This window comes from Bacillus rossius (genome assembly GCF_032445375.1).
Source record: "Bacillus rossius redtenbacheri isolate Brsri chromosome 4 unlocalized genomic scaffold, Brsri_v3 Brsri_v3_scf4_1, whole genome shotgun sequence".
Classification (NCBI taxonomy): Eukaryota; Metazoa; Arthropoda; class Insecta; order Phasmatodea; family Bacillidae; genus Bacillus; species Bacillus rossius.
The window spans coordinates 27,070,912-27,088,254 of record NW_026962010.1 but is presented as its reverse complement, the minus strand read 5'-3'; the positions used below and the strand labels follow the sequence as shown (position 1 = coordinate 27,088,254).

At 35.4% G+C, this 17,343-nt stretch overlaps 1 protein-coding gene across 5 annotated transcripts in view; it reads right to left on the bottom strand.

Moving 5' to 3' along the window:
• LOC134541497 (dnaJ homolog subfamily C member 17-like) overlaps positions 1–17,343 on the bottom strand; it is a 210,725-nt gene that overhangs the window by 181,788 nt on the left and 11,594 nt on the right. For 4 of the 5 annotated variants that reach the window (XM_063384987.1, XM_063384991.1, XM_063384988.1 and 1 more), the window contains exons 2-3: positions 13,840–13,968; positions 6,924–7,103 (exon numbers count right to left, since the gene is read on the bottom strand). In XM_063384987.1, coding sequence (XP_063241057.1) covers positions 6,924–7,103; positions 13,840–13,968 — 309 coding nt within the window. The remainder of the gene's footprint in view (positions 1–6,923; positions 7,104–13,839; positions 13,969–17,343) is intronic. The other variant, XM_063384992.1, reaches the window with a different exon arrangement.

Below are 17,343 nucleotides of genomic sequence, written 5' to 3'. Positions count from 1 at the left end.
ATATTTGTTTCTTGTCATTTCCATCATAATGAGATAATAAAGTTTTATTTTTACATTTCCCTATTTTTATTTTTTTTCGCCCTGGTCCCTTGAAATATGTATAAACAAGGTTATATTGTCATTTTATTTGGATCATTATTTAGTTGTGCTTGAAAATAAAATTCTTAACCTAACTGTACAAACCTCTTTTATTACAATTAATTAATTGAGTTGATAATGTAAGGTATCTAAAGTTGGTTAAGTTATAACATTATTTACAATTTACGTCATAACTCATAAGACATCTTTGATTATTGGCAGTGTTTGAACACGTGTTTCGTCTAACTATGTGCAAGGTTAAAAGGCCAAATTGTGCTAGAAATTCAAGGTAGCGTAACTTGATGGTAATGAACATACTTTTTAACATTATATAAGCTGTATACAGTCAAACCTCTATCTATCGAACTCGCATGTATCGATTGTCCGTGTTTATCGTATACTTTCTACGGTCCCGGCAAAATTGCCATACAACTAAAGCCCTTTTCACAATACCGCGATGCGACGCGACGCGGCGCGATGTGACGTGACGTCATACCAAACCAGCCAATCACAACTACATCGCCCGCGATGCGCGACAGCTCACTTGGCGACGAGGCTGTTTCGTCGCTTCGGCGATGTCGCTGATGACGTCAGAAATAACAGCCAATCAGAAACAAGATTGTGGTAGAGAAGAAGAAGAACTGAAAACAAGAGTTAAGAAACGATGTATTAATGCATCTAAGTAATGTTAGTAAACAACACGTGGATTTTGTTCAATTGAAATGAGTTTTGAAGAGCGTCTGATTGATGAAGTTCAGAAAAAGCCGTGTTTGTACTATGTTTCTTGTACCTAACAAATATTGTAATTAGACGGAGAAAAATAATGCTTGGTTAGAAACATATTATGGGCTTCGCGATTCATATCCATAATTAAATGCTTCTACCAGTCAGTCAGTGTACAAATATAATAACAATCTGAATATTACCGCCAAAAACTTTTGTTTACAACCATGTTGTAAAATATCCCCAGCAGAGTGCAGGCTGGTTCGGTTTTTTTCGCCATCTGCATGGCGATCGCGTCGCGCTATTATGAAGTGCACTAGCTGGCGACATATATTTACGTCGCTGCCTTCGCTACATCGCGTCGCCAGATCGCGTCGCATCGCGGTATTGTGAAAAGGCCTTAAGGTTAAAAAAGTCCGCTTGTACCGATGTTCGAATTATCGTTTTGTCCGCATTGATCGTACAAAATATGTGGTCCCGTCACTATAAATTATAATAGATGATCGTTTAACCATAAAGATTTTGCAGAAATAACCATTTCTTAGAAAGAAATCGTCATAAAAACAGTAACGATAGTATACAGTAGTAAAAATCAACTTAAATCTGCAGCCAAGTAATGGAGCACGTAAATATGAAGAAAAGACAAATGAACAACAACTTACGAAGAAATATGGATGATGTACCATAACTACAGTACAAACCCAATTATTATCCTAAGATAATTACCATAAAAAGAACTAAAGATTCTTTGTCGATACCATAATTACTACAGAAGCACGATAGCTACCACATTTGCACTACAGTTACCGTAACAACCGAGATGTATATTTACCGTGACGGTAATGTATTTATTTATGACATATTAAAAATAAAGAACATTATTGAAAAATAGGATGTTAAATTTTTATATGTACGTTTGGCACATGTTGCGAAGAAATAATGCGATCTCAAAAAATGCAGTACTACTACGAAAAGCGAAAAGGGTAATCGTGGATTTTTAGGTTATGGCAGTCTCTCTCGTTTTTCAGTAATATCGGCCGAAAATTAACAAGCGTATCGGAAGTCGGCAGAAATGCCGATTCAACTAAATATTGGCAAAATCGGCTTCTTCAGTACAGCTCTACATTTGATGACATGAGTAAACATATTTCAGACTTCAGGATATTGAAAAAGACTTTAATTTCCATGTAGATTTATTGTGCGTATGTTTTTTTTTTGTAAGTGTAAATTGAATTAAGTAAAATACTTCCATTTTTATTTATTTTTCAACTGATTTAACTTTAATGACAAGTAACTGATATATTTCTGACACTAATTTTGAGGTTGAAATATTTTTTAAAAATTCTTAGAGTGAAGTCCACATCTATTGAATGTCCGCATCTACTGAATTTTTTTGTTGGTCCCCTGAAAAACGATAGATAGAGGTTTGACTGTATAATGTTAATTTCTGCACAGAAAATGAAACACAATGCAATTACATTTTTAAAATCATAAACAACCTTTCTTTTTTCTTAGTATATTACTCTGTTGAACATTTCAGATAAAAATTAAGGAATCGAAATCGGATTCGAAGAATCGACCCTTTAATTTAAGAATCGAAAATGGAATCGGAATCGGTATATTTTAGGAATCGGCCCAACACTAGTAGAATGTATGAATATTTTCACAGCACCGGTACGTAAAAACTTTTAATAATCATAATAAATTATAATAAATCATCTGTAACGAAACAATTTATTGAAAAAGCCTTGCAAAAATATTTTCCATTTTGAAGCTTGGAACATGGTCACATTAAACCTTTGAACATTTTCATATTAACTATAAATAGTATTCTAAAGATGGTTATCTTGTCATTTTGTATTTTTCAATGAAGCAAACATAAAAAAATAGAAATAATGATTCACAATTAACAATTCATCGGAAACTATGCAAAGAAGTTTTAATTTTTCGTTATAGCATAAAAAAATTACGTTTTTACGTTAACTATTTATTGTGTGAATTCTGAACAAAGGATATCGCTGCTTGTGTATGAGAAATAAACTTCTTAATTTCATCCTTGCCATTTCAGTTCCTGAAGAAACAATTGTGAAAATGAGTTATGGGAGAAAGCATCTTAGTGGAGCAGAGTACAAAAATAAGGCCAAATAAAAAAAGAAGAGCAAATTATACAAAAAACCACAAAAATTAACAGTTTTTTTAAAAATGAAAATTGTGTCAAAAAATCGGGAACCTCAAAAATGCAATCTGGAAAGGATGAAATGGACTTGAAATCTGCTGCTCAACCGTCATCTGTCGAACAATCGACTAAAGAAAAAACCAATGATTATGTTCTTGACAACGAGTGCTCCAAAATTGAAGATGCCTCTCAGACCGAGTCATTAAATGATGACCGAAAGCAAACAACTGTAGTTCAAAACAAAGATCCAGCTTTATGGAAAGTTAATGATACTTTAAGGGAAATTATGGCAAGATGCGGCTTCGATGAAAACAAGCTTTCTGATTTCTCTAAAAGTGAAAAACTATATGCTGATCAACGTCGTTTCTTGCCAGTGAGTATCTTCCAAAGAAAAATAAAAAACAATAAAGTGACGGACCAAAATTGGCTGGTTTACTCTGAAAGTAACAGTTCCGTACATTGCGGACAGTGTTTGGCATTCGGTCCATTGGAGAATAAAACTCAGTTCGAGAATGAAGGATTTAATGACTGGAAGAATGCAGAACACCGAGTAGCTCAGCATGAAAACTCTGCACGTCAAAAATCCAGTATCCTTAGTCTGAAACCTAGAAGTGCCATTGATAGTCGAATCGACTATTTACTGCATTTGCAAATTTATGAAGAAATTACTTATTGGAGAAATGTTCTGAAAAGGATTCGATTGTTGCTGTAGTGAAGCGGCTGTGTTCAAGAGAACTCGCTTTTAGAGGAAAAAGTAAAAAGTTCGGTGATCCACACAACGGAAATTATTTTATGATTCTGGAACTGTTACCTGAGTTCGATCCTTTCTTAGCCAGTCATATTGAACGGTTTGGCAATCAAGGATCCGGAAATACCAGTAAATTATCGAAGACCGTTTGTGATGAGTTTATACTCTTGATGGGCCATAAAGTCTTGAAGCAAATTGGAGACGAGATAAGAAGGGCGAAATACTTTTCCTTAATCATCGATTCGACACCGGATATAGCACATGTGGACCAGCTCACCTTCGTGATTCGATATGTTTTCGAAACAGGAGAACCCTGTGAAAGATTCCTCAAGTTTTTGCCCTCAGTGGGACATAAAGCTGAAGAAATGTTTGCTGCCATTACTTTGGAAATAAAAACCTTAGGTTTGAATATTGAAGACTGCCGTGGACAATCGTATGACAATGCCACAAATATGTCTGGCATTTACAATGGCTTAAAGGCTAAATTTCAAAGTCGAGCACCGTTTGCTTTTTTCGTTCCTTGCTCTGCCCACTCTTTGAATTTAGTGGCAACTGCAACTGCTGAATCTTGCACAGAAGCTTATCGATTCTTCATGTTGCTCCAAGAAATATACTTTTTTTTTCAAGTTCGACACAACGTTGGAAGATATTGATGACTGACGTTGGAGAAGACAAAACAGTCAAGAGAGTAAACCTCACACGTTGGTCAACTAGAGAGGATGCATGCAGAAGTTTGAGAGATTCGTGGCACAAAGTCATCAAAGCTTTGGAAACAATCAGGAATGATTGCCCTGAAAAGCCTGTCACACGAAACGAAGCAACAAGAATTCTTTAAAAATTAAAAAAAAAAAAAAGTAAACAGCGTTAATGGTTTTGTGGAACTTTTTTTGGAAAGAATAAACAAAGTAAATGTTCAAATCCAGGCTTCTACCATAGATTTGATTACTGTAGCCGATCTTTATGAATCTCTTCGCAAGTTTTTCGTAGATCAACAAGAAAACTTCCAGTATTTCTAAGAAATGGCAAAGGAATTAAGTGCGTCGAAGCAGTACACAAAAGACCTGTGAAAAAGACAACAGATAAGAAAAATATTTGCTGATGAAACACCCGATGAAGAAATGAATACAGCATTTACTCGCATAATGTCAGCAGTAATTTGGCTACATTTTCGACAAAAAAAAAATGGGGTGCGGACATTATGAGGTGAAGTCCGAAAAAAAAAATTTTTCCTCAAAATTCCTCGGCTCAGTTGAAAAATATTAACGGCGGCACACTACTTCGCAGAGCGCTGGTGACTGGCGACCCTCCGCAGCGGATGTGAGAAATGTGACAGGTGTCGAGATAATTGGGTGCCGGCGATTAGTGGAAGACGCCACTCATTTTTTTTCTTATTCTCTCAATCGCGTGTGCGCTCTTACTTTCAGAAGCCGCAGCCAGCCTACACAAAATAAACACTTTGCGTGAAAAGATATTTTTTAATCTTTCATTGTGATGGCCACTAACGGCACGGGTCCGCTGCGTTTACAGTTATTTTTATCACCTAGTAGTCTAGTGACCTTTCCCTTTCCCTCTCCCAACGAACCGTGGTGGGAGTATTGAGAAGGTGAAACAGTGCGCATGTACCCCCACCACTTCTCCACTACCTCCCCTACTTTGTGTCGTAGTGTGAGTTACAGCTGCTTTGTCCGCACGTCTGCGCGTGAGACGTGTACTGGCTTGTGCTATATATAGCCCATCCCCTTGCAACTCGCGTGACGTCGCAGGCAGCTACGCAATAAAATGCGAGTTTCTGAGTCCCGATGGTTTCACCACGCTACAAACCCTCTCAGCAACCGCTCCAGAGAAATGAACAACTCAAGGTCAAAGCATTTTTGACAGCGTCGGTAAATTTCCATCCCGTTACTGTGCCTTTCAGGGGTGGCCAAGGTTGCTTGGTCTGGTGCGGACTTTATGCGGATTTTTAAAAATTCCACTTCAAGTATTTAAAAAGAAATGTGCGGACATAATGCGATGGCGGACATTATGCGATTAAGTACGCAAGACCGCAAGTGATACTTTCAGGGTTAATAAATTTTTCTCGTCATCATTGATAAACTCGTATCCGAATTAGAAAAAAAGGAGGCGTACGACAATTTCAATGAAAAATTTTCATTTCTGACCAAAATGAGCGAATTATCATCAACCCTTACGAAAAAGGCTCTGTCCTTAGAATAAATGTATCCTAATGATTTAGAGACTGAGTTGGTTCAAGAATGCACACATTTTCGAAGCCGCATATCTTCGCAAAGCATTCTGGTAAAACCAGATTCTACATCATTACAGAGTCTATCTTCATTTCAGCGAAAACAGAGTTTGCAGAGCGTTTATCCGAACTTGGACATAGCCCTTCGTATGGCCTTATGTACACCTGCGACAAATTGTTTGGGTGAGAGAAGTTATTCTTGTCTTAAAAGGGTAAAAAAAAATCTGAGATCGACCTCTAGCCAAGAAAAATTATCGCTTTAGCTCTTTTGTGCATAGAGTCGGAATTTATGAACAAGATTACTTACGACGATATCATTAATGATTTTGCCAACAAAAAATCGCGCAAAAAGGTATTGTACGAACTTTTATAACTTGACTGAGTTGATTATTTTTAACTGTTTGTAAGCGCAATAAAGATTATTTATTTACGTTTACCAAAAGTAAATTATTGTGTAAGTAGCATGCATTACCCTGCCTTATTAATCATACATGATTGAGTTTTGATTAACTCAAACATATACTCAAAAATACAAAAATTATTTTACGTGCAATTGCAATGAAATTGTTGGATTGTAAAAATAATCTAAGACGTGAAAATTGTCTAAGCAAGGGCGGCAAAAACTTTACAGCCTATACCTTGATATTTGTAAATCTGCCACTGAATAAGCAAATATTATGAATTTCAGTAAATTTTTCGATTCATATTTTATAAGGAAAAATGTCTTTTTAGAATCATAAAAAAATATTAATACAGGGGAACCTAAAAAGAAGGCATTTAATTTTCATGTAGTTAATTAATGGCAGGTGTTCATACAACCTTAGTGTGTAGTTATTACTTTTAGTGTTTTCTACAACTGCAACACCTAAATCTATAGATATTTGAGAGGGTCGAAGTAAAAAACACAATGTTTGGTTTGCACAGGAAGTCTAGAAGCAGAGGCAGAGAGACCACACCTCCAGTTTGTCTTCGTCCGTCCTGCAGTGGAAGTTCGCGTGACTGAGCCGTGCCTCCTCCTCCTGGGCTCTCCTCTCTCTCTCCTCCAAGTCCTCCCGCAGCTTCTTGTACCTGCTGCTGAGGCTGCGGCGTCGCTGCTTGGCCTCCGTCTTCGCCTTGTGCACTGCATCGTAGGCTGCCTGCGACACAGGTGCCTCCAGTCAGCCACCATCCACGCAACTGTTGCAACTGTTCTGTTACTGCCCCAGTGGTGAGCAGGTTCTGTTACTGCCTCGGTGGTCACTTTCAGAAGGCTAGCTGCAAACACTTTACCTTGATACAGTGAAAGCTCTTTAACGGAGCATTGTATGGTTTGGCAACTCTAGCCCCGCACCAGTCCAACAACACTCGCGTACATGCTTGTTCTGGTGGGTTCAGGTGTTTGTAGACCATCAGTATCAGGTCGCATTACTGCGCCCCCTGCATTTTTAGTTCACTCTCAGTTTTCATTTCAGTGCAATGATTCCTTTGTATTTTAAATTTCACAATAGACTTCTGTAATGATTATTTGAAGATATCAGAATCATGAGTGCAACATGATATAGAGACATTTAAACAGTAATGTTTAGACATGCTGTTTTTCCTATAGAGTAGTATATTAAACTAGTTTTAAATACTATTGTATTGTGTAATTTTATACCTTTGATATTTCTATTATTAATATATTGATGATCAATAGTATGGCAAAATCACAAATCTTTAATCCATTATGGCTGTAGTCAAGAATGTTCTAGATTAAAGACACTTCACAGCAGGGTTGGCTGATTTAAACCACAATGATTTAAACCATAGTAAAATTTAAACAATGGTTTCAATCAAGTGGTTTTTTTTTAAAATGTACTTTTTAAATAGAATATCTTAATCAATTTTAGTGAAAGGTCTAATTCCACTTTAATAACTACAATAGTTTGCTCATTAATGTTTCTTGTGATACAGGAACATATAATTATATACTATTCAAGATCTTATCATTTGAATTATCTGAATAAGTTGTAAATTATACCCCGCTTAATATTCCTCTAAAATTAAATTAATTAGTAAATTGTAGTCAAAAGTATAAAAAAAATTGAAATTATTAAATAAATTTATTATTTTAAAAAATATCATATTTTATGGAAAATCTCTGACTGTAGGCCAATTGTAAATCCCCTTTTCGTGGGAAACACCCATTCTATGGAGAATCCTCTTCCTCAAAAATTCCTACTACTTTCTGAAAAACTCCAGTTTTGAGCTCAAATTTCAATATCTGTGCATTGCCGCTGCCCGCCATTAATTGTTTATGCGTGTCGGTTTGTGTGTTCATTCTGAAGAACTTCAAATATTGTGAATGGTCGTTTAGGGCTGCCAGCTAGATCCGAACCTGGCATCGCGGTCTGGTCTTTCGCGTTCGTAACAATACTTTCAAACATTGTGGACGGTTGGTTGGGTTGGTATAGCTACATTAAAAATACTATAAAATATTTACTATGGTTGCTTAGAAATTACAAATTTAAGATGTAGCTATTCTGACTTAACCAACCATTCACATAAATTTACAGAATTTTTAATATAGCTATACTACTAACCCAACCAATCGTCCAAAATATTTTTAAGTACGTACTTTTTTAAATTGCTAATGTAACTTATGAATCATTCGTTACTACGTGCTTCAAAACACTACTTTAAATTAAATGTTTAAAAAAAAACTTTCTTAATTCAATGATATTTGGACAAAGAACCAACAAATAGAAAATATAAGCATAATTTCTTTACACCTGCAATACGCCATCATATTAACTACTTTTTTATTAAACAATACCGTTGACTAAAGTTCTCCAAAATAAACATACAAACCCATGAGGGTAAACAATAAATGGCGCGACAGCGGCAATGCACAGATACTAAAATGTGAAATAAAAACTGGGATTTCTCAGAAACTAGTATGAATTTATTAACTCTGTTTCAGGGTAAATACAGGAACGTCTCTAATGTTGTAAACTGGTATTTTCGTAGTTTAATTTTTACTGTGCAGAAAAGCCGCGACATATGATATTTACTGAAATACCCTTTCTGTGGTTATGTATGTCAGGATGTGCAGATTTGCTGGAATTCACAGTTCTTTGATGTTATAACATTTCTGGTTCAAAATAAGTAGCAGAAAGCGGGATGTTGTATGACTTTCATTTGAACATGCTGAGAACAAAAATAACTAGGTAATGTAATAAAAAAAAAGGTTGTTTGGTTTTTTTTTTACAAAAACCTGATTTTTTTTTTCAACACCGTTTCACAGAAATGCAATATACAGCCAACCTGAGGCCATTAAATCCCTAAAGCATGTTGCTTTAATCTTATCTTAAGTTTATCTTGATAATTTTGTTTTTATTATTAAAAAAATTATTTTAATATATCAGGGTTGCCATCCAGCTGGACCTCCAAAAATAGGGTGTTTCAGGGACCAACAGAATAAGAAAAGGGACCTTCGAGGGTCTTTTTAGGGACTGAAATTTTGCGGAAACCTTAACATTTCTAGAATTTTTCATACAATTTTATGGTCGAGTACAACAAATAACACAGTATTAACTCAGCATACCAAGTAATCCAGTATATAAAACTTGAGTCCCTGTTCTGCTACAACCGAAACCACAATAGATAAAGTGTTCAATACCGTCGTTAAAAGAATGGTCACCCTTCTCCCCAATGAGCAAAAATACAATGTGTGTATGTCATTCCATAATTATACTTTATAGTTTAATTTACCTTTAAGTTTTGCGGTAAGAAATGTCAATTTCTTATTTTTCTTTTAAAGTCTTGCAATTTTCAGTGTTAGAAAATATTTAGGAAACATTTTGTAAATATTACTAACAAGTAATGTAAATAAATGCTGTTTTTGATTATAAATTAATTTAGGGGAAAAAAGCATTATATATTTTGCTCATACCATTCCCTTTCCACAATAACTTTTATTCTAGTTAATTATAACATATTTTTATTTTTCAGTAACCTACACATATGTACATAAAGTCATTATGCAGTAAAATTATAGTAAAAAAGATATTACAAGTACATCTCCTTCTGCAAGATATGGTATATACATCTCTAAACAAAAAAAGTAATGACAAAAATTATTAAATAAATGGGTACCTACAACTAAGTAAGAAACTATTAATTGTGTTAAAATATTACATAATTTATTAAAGGCACAATACAACAATAGTACCATGACAATATTACTCAAATAAAAATTAAACCAATATTGTTTCTTTCATATTTTTTAACTCGATCAGAAAATTTGTAAAGGAAATACTAATAAATGTCCAACTGCAAAGTCTTAATTAATAATATAAAATAACACACAATGGTTTAGTTACATTTATTTCATAGACACAATGCAGTTATATCATTGCATTCAAATACACAACAAAAGTTTGCAGTTTTCATGTTCTTAAGTTTCACATGCTCGACATTTCCAATATTCATATTTCTGATGAGCACACCTTGCAAGATTCAGGAGCTCTCTTGTCACAGGTACCAAATGTGGCTTGTTGTCATATATTTTTAAGGTTGACTTTACAATTAACACAGCATTGAGAGTGCGTTCTGACAACAAAGACCTGTCTTCTGTTAAAATTCTCAATGAAATTGAAAACCCTATCTCTACATCTGAATTTCCATGTGATACTGCCAATGCAGCTCTGACTACAGTTTAAACTGTTGGATACTTTGGAGACCCTAAAGCATTTTTTAATGTCATGAAATGACACCAGTATTTGTCAATTCTTACTTCACACTTGTCAATTATGTCTTGATCTGGTTCTGACTGCAATAACTTCCACTCATCAAAAAGCAGGTTTGTATTTATGTTCAATGGAAGAGTTTTGCTGATGGTAACAATATCAAGTGAACTCTGGTCTAACACTCTCTTGTTAGGCTGAAGACACTGAAAACATTTCAGTATTGGTTTAAGTAATGAGGACTTTGTCATTATATGTTCTGCAGCAGTTTTATAATGATGGTGTGCTTGCTTTAAGAATATAAGTCTTTGCTTTTCTCTAACTTTTAACAGTTCATCATTCACATCCGCTCCAACGAACACATCACAGAAAGGAAGAAGATTTCCATCACCTAGATTATCGACATTTACATCACCAGTAAGTGGTGCCTTGCATATTCGTCACAGTAATATTTTCACCAGGCTTTCGACTTCTTCATATAACACATGTACAATAGGCTCTTCTTTTTGAAAAACTAGAGTAAAACGGCTGAACATGTTTGCACTATCTTTAGCAAATATCAATTTAGCTTTAATTGCAGGTAATTTCAGCAAATCCGCTATCTTCCTGTAACTATGTGTATTTAACAGTGATCTTTTACTAGCTGGGATGTACCTTAAAAAGTATTCTTCAATTGCAATCTATTGCTGAAGAATTCTGGCAGCTGCAGTTTCCATAGTGAGCCATCTGGACGGCACATGTTTAATGAAACGATTCAATGGAACTTTCATTTTCTTTTGAACATGAGAGTAATCTTCCCACCTTGAAGAAATAGAAAACAGACAAAATTAGTTCAGATCCATTGTCACCTAGTTCACGGAGTGCATACTGATATGCATTATGTATTATATGAATATTACATGTGCCTATATCGAGTAATGGTTTCTTTGTTTCAACTATCATCATATCATTCATGAGCCGCATTACCTTCTTATTTACATTTGGTCCATCATTACCTAGCATAATGAGGTTTCTACTAGAAAGAGATGCATTTTCCATAGCCTCATATAATTTGTCTAAAATGTAAGTGGAAGTAGCACTACCAATAAAAAATGTTACCAAATGTCTGGTTACTACTTTACACTCATTACTAGACCAAAAACGAACCAATGTTTGTAGTTATTTTTTACCATAGGAATTTGTGGTTTCATCATAGCACAAAGAAAATAAGACATCTTCCATATCTCTGACAAGTTGTTGGTGAAAGAATGGTGCTAAACAGTCTGTTATCAAGTATGTAGCTTTGGTACAAATCAAAGAAAAGTCATCTAGTTGGTTTTCAAGTTGCGGGAACATAGCAATGAAAGTATTTTTCAGTTCAACACAAGAGTTAAATGTATAGTCTGCAGACACACATTTTAACACCCAAATAAACTCAGCTGTAGTACTACTATCGCGCACACTGTAAATTCTTATTGTAGCTGAATTACCACTCGTGGTGCTGGAACTTGAAGCTGAGGGTTCAGAACAAGACCTTGCTGGTGATGATAACGTTAACTGAAGCTGGCATGGAGCTAAACTAATTTTACACAGTTCCGTATGTTTTTCACCTTTTGAATGCTGAATGATTTTCTCAAAACCTTTTGATACATTAAATGTTTTTGCACTCAGTTTACAAAACACTTCACTTTCACTTTTTTGGGCAGCCCAATCTGATATCTTGTAACCATTTTCATCTGTTTTAGTAAGCCAGGATTTTTTGAATGTACACTTCTCCATGATTCTGTAACAAAAGATACCATAAACATATAAGCAACTAGATTATAAGTTATATAGAAGGTACCTGAAATTAAATGCTACAAACAACTTGTGTTATACCAAGTTGGAGATTGTGTGCCCCTCAGTTAATCTTCATTGGGGCTTAAGAATGTTATCTCCCCCATAAAATTTTAATTTGTTCACACAATATTTTTTTTAAATAAAAACATTGAAAGAATAATAAAACAATATCAATACTGTAAAACTTACATGTAATAAGATGCAGGAATATGTAGCTCGACGGCTGAAAAACTTGATGGATGTGTGGAAGCGTGTTGATGGCCACTGTTCATGACACATTCATAAAAAAATAAAATAAATATGCTAATTTTCCAATTAATTCCATTTCCAAAATTAAAAAAAAAAGGACTTTAGGGACCTATTAAAATAGGGACTTTTAAGGGACCTATGGATAAATAGAGACTTTTAGGGTCTTTTAGGGACCAGAGGCAACCCTGATATATATACTTATAACCATAATGATATTTTTTAAAAGATTTAGACCCTTTCAAAGAGGCAAAAATCTCAATGAAAGACATTTTGAATTCCTAATTTTTTGCAGTTAAGATAATTTCTGACGTAAATGTATTATTGTTATTTCATTAATTAATTTAAAATTGAAAAATTTAGTTATTATAATTTTTAAGTGTCTTTTGTCATGTGCTTATGTTTGTGTTGTCCCATTTTATTATTGTTATTGTTTTGTAATATTTGTTAAGTGCCTACCTATAAAAGGCTCTAACTGATGGTAGGCACTCAAATAATTATAATAAATAAAAATAAATAAATGAAAAGAGTAGCACGTGAAATCACAGCTTGGGTGGTGGGTGAGAGAGAGGACTGCAAAGCAGATACCAGAATGATTGTAGGTGGTGCTGCAGTTGGATTGGTGTGTAGGATGTAACTGTTTCAAAAATAAACTAATAAAAGTGCTCATAATTAGTTTACTTGTAAGTGGGACACTTATTTTACATAAGAACTGCAATTTAATAAAAAAACAACAAAAGTTTGGTGAAATATATATCCAATTATTCTCCATAAAAAGTTGTTAAATAGTAAGTTTTGTTTTTTAGGAAGCCTAAAATTCCCACAATGCTGTGCTCACATTCAACCTTTGACCTCACTAGCCTCACTAGACTGAATTACTTGCTGTACCATCACAAAGGTAAGAATTAACCTCCCAGCTTACAATCAAGATGCAGTGTGACACATGACCAACCAAAAATATTGAAGCTGTACGTCCTTGTGCAAGTGGACACACTCCAAACAACCGGCAGTTTACAGCACAGGCCTGCCGCGGCCTGTGACGTGTCCCCGAGTGGGTCCGTGTGGACTGCCACACACTGCTGCCCCACAGCTCTCGACTCACCCTCGCTGCTTCATCCGTCAGGATCTCCAGCGCCCTCGTCAGCTCGTGGAACAACTCCGCTGCTTTCGGGTTGTCGGGCAGCTTGTCCGGGTGGCATTTCAGCGCCTTCTGGCGGTACGCTTTCTTGATCTGAAACCACACATCGTACCAACACTGAGCAGCTGTCCTGGAAACAACAGTTTATGAGTATTAAAGCCTAGCTAACTCAGGCAGAGACAACGGCAGCATGAACCCTACTGAAGTCCCTAGATGTGCTGGAACACTGCAAAAGGAGCAGTTTGGATGATCGGAGTAAACCTATCTGTCATGTACTGAGTCGCCACACCTCTCGTTAGGAATATTTACCAGCAACGTGTTGATTTCTAGCTTTACTGTGTTGAGTGACGATCATTTAAATGGTCCGGAAACATTCCGTATCATGTATTTCAGTTTATCCCTTGATTCTGATGGCATGATACTGTATACATTGATCCTGTGGTACATGATGCTTGCTGTTTTAATTAAGCACGATGAAAGATCCTGGACATAACAAAATATTATGATATAACAATGAATTATGATCCCAAAACATATAGGTATGAAAAAAAAAATTCTACCAGACCTAAGACATAATTTGATTATATTGTTATATTCACGTTTTTTGCTATGACCAGGATCTTTTGACGTAGGTACTAAATTCAGGCATCAAAAGTAATCTAGTGGCTCTAGAATAGTGAAATAGGTGACTTTCGGATTTCAAAAGTAACCAAAAAGTGACTACCACTTACAAAAATTGTGAACATAAATAATTGGCAAGGGATTCTCTTTAAAAATAGATTCACAAATTTTATGCATCTAATATTGCAAACAATAACAAGTATATTGTTACGAACGTGAGCAGGGCCGCGGCACGTGCAGGCTCGGAGCTGGCTGGCGGCCACGCACTGCCACTGTCGCGTGGCCGCCGCAACGTGAGACCTGCTGCGCGCGCCTCGAAGATTGTGGGGTTCATTGTTTCCCCCCTCCCCCCTACGCACCCCTTCGCTCCCTGCACAACGCTCTGCCTCAGCACAGTTATCTGACACCTGGCAACTGGGGAGTTCCACAGGCCGCCACGCGAGCTACCGATGCCTATCTCGATAATTCTGGCGTCGGGTCGGCGCGGAATGATGCGACTGGCCCCAGCTACGCTCATGAATTCTAAAAGTGGCGCCTGAGCCTATATAAGCCCAGGACGCCGGCCTCTGAGAGTTGAGTTCAGTAGAGATCAGTTCCGGTGCGATAGTCCGGGCAATAGTGCCGCGGGTTCCGGGGAGTTCCTCAGCAAGCTAGTTTCTCAGCGATAGTTGGGTGGCGAGAGTGCTGCGGGTGTGGGGAGCATAGATAAGGGAGGGGATAGATGGATATCTTCCATAGAGCAAACATTGGCAGTGCTTACAGCGCTCCTGGTGGCTGGACCTCGAACTAAACCAAAAAAAACTACTGTGGCGGTCAGTTCAAAATACACTATTGAGACTTGCATTCCAACTCCATCAATGAATTTGCTTAACTGTAAGAGCCTATAAGTAATTAAATTTTACAAACAATAAATTCCATTTACCGAGTATACACCATACATGAATGTCCTGTTTGCAAATTTTAATAAACATTGACATAAATTGTTAGAAGGAAAGCAAAATAAAAATAAAAACATTATGAGTTGAATTTCAAGCCTTAACAGTGCATTTTGAACTGCCCACCACATGTGTGCATGTAAATTGTTAGTTGAGATACAATATTGTAATAACTTTATTAAAACAAAAATAGGTATATATGATACTGGTGACTACAAAAACAAGCATTAAGATTGTACATTTGCAACAGCATAGAGCAAACATATTGCCATATGTATAAAGCACTACTAGACAACTGTATACAATATAATTTATTTATTGGAATGTACATATAACAGGCAAAAAATTATTCACCATTTATTGACATTGCAGAATAGTAAAACAGTTAGTACCTACACTATAAATGATATGATGTAATGTGCCATAAAAGCATAAATTCTATCATGAAACAGTGATTTACTGAATTTTAATGTTTTATTTGTTATTTGGATATTGTTGCGCAAATAATTAGTAAAAAAAAACATGAGTTCTTACTGTTTATCCTTTGTCCCGGTTTGTTAGGTCAGGTCAGGTCAGTTACATTATAAATACTTTAAAACTAAACAACCATTAAAATTAATTCATATTATTTTTAATGTCCGCTTAGTTTGAAAGTATTTATAATGTAACTGACCTGACCTAATCGACCATTTTAATAAATTAGGCATTCACAAACACTCGGCAAAATAAAAAATGGCGACGGTTGAATGATTGGACAGGTCTTGTATTACAAAATAAAAACGGCGATATTTCCTAAAGTATTTAGAATTTCTTATCTCCGCCAGGTTTAATGAAAAGAGGAAGTTAAAGAGCATATAATAAAACTATTTTTGGATTTTTTAAATTTTTTTTTTCACAAATACCGCTTAATTACATATTTACCGGGACGGTTTTCGAAAAACAGAAAAATTGCAATAACCTCCATAAATATGATGAATATCACATCCAATGGAACATATAATAAATTGTTATGAAAACACAATTCTTTTTTGTCCAAACTAATTTTTTTATACAACCAACAATGATTGCTAGGGGTAGAAAAACAGGGTTTCCTGGACCAAAAAAATTCATAACTCCCTCATTAGGCAACTTATCAAAACCAATCAATTTTTTGATTATTCTTATAATTTTTGTCTGAAACTTTTATCAAAAACTATTTTTGATAATTCGAAACATTGCAGAAAGGGGTTTAAAAAACTGAGTTTGAATATAAATAAAAATTCGTAAGTTCAGAACTATGTAAGATTTTAAATACAATCTTATTTATTGTTAAACATTGAATGTTTGTGTACAACTTTCGTCTGAAACAGTTTTTTTATATGACCAAATTTATTGCAAAGGGAGAAAAAAGCAGGGGTTCAAGAACAAAAAAAATTCATAACTCCCTCATTAGGCACACTATCAAAACCGTTCGAATTGTTTATAAATCTTATAATTTGTATCTAAAACTGTTACATGAAACAATTTTTGATAATACGAACAATTGCGGAAAGGGGGTGAAAAAACATGTCGACATGAACGAATACATTTGTAGTAACAGAAACAGATAATACTAGGGCATAAATTGATATTACGAACCTGACAATAGGAGGGTTGGTACAGAATTAACAATCTGCACTGAAGTGACTGTTGCATATCCTGTACTTTGTAAATATGCTCATTACTAATGAGAGCTAATTTCGGCGAAGCAATCACACGTTTCCAGTGCTGAAAGCTTTCCACATCACAAACACGAGGAAATATGTGACGGGTTTCAGTCCTGTTTTGACAACCCGGCACACAACAGTTTTTAGTGTAGTACATATTGACATAACGCAAGTACGACAAAAACACTAAATATAAATTACACGATCAACAGGAATAAGCTAACCTA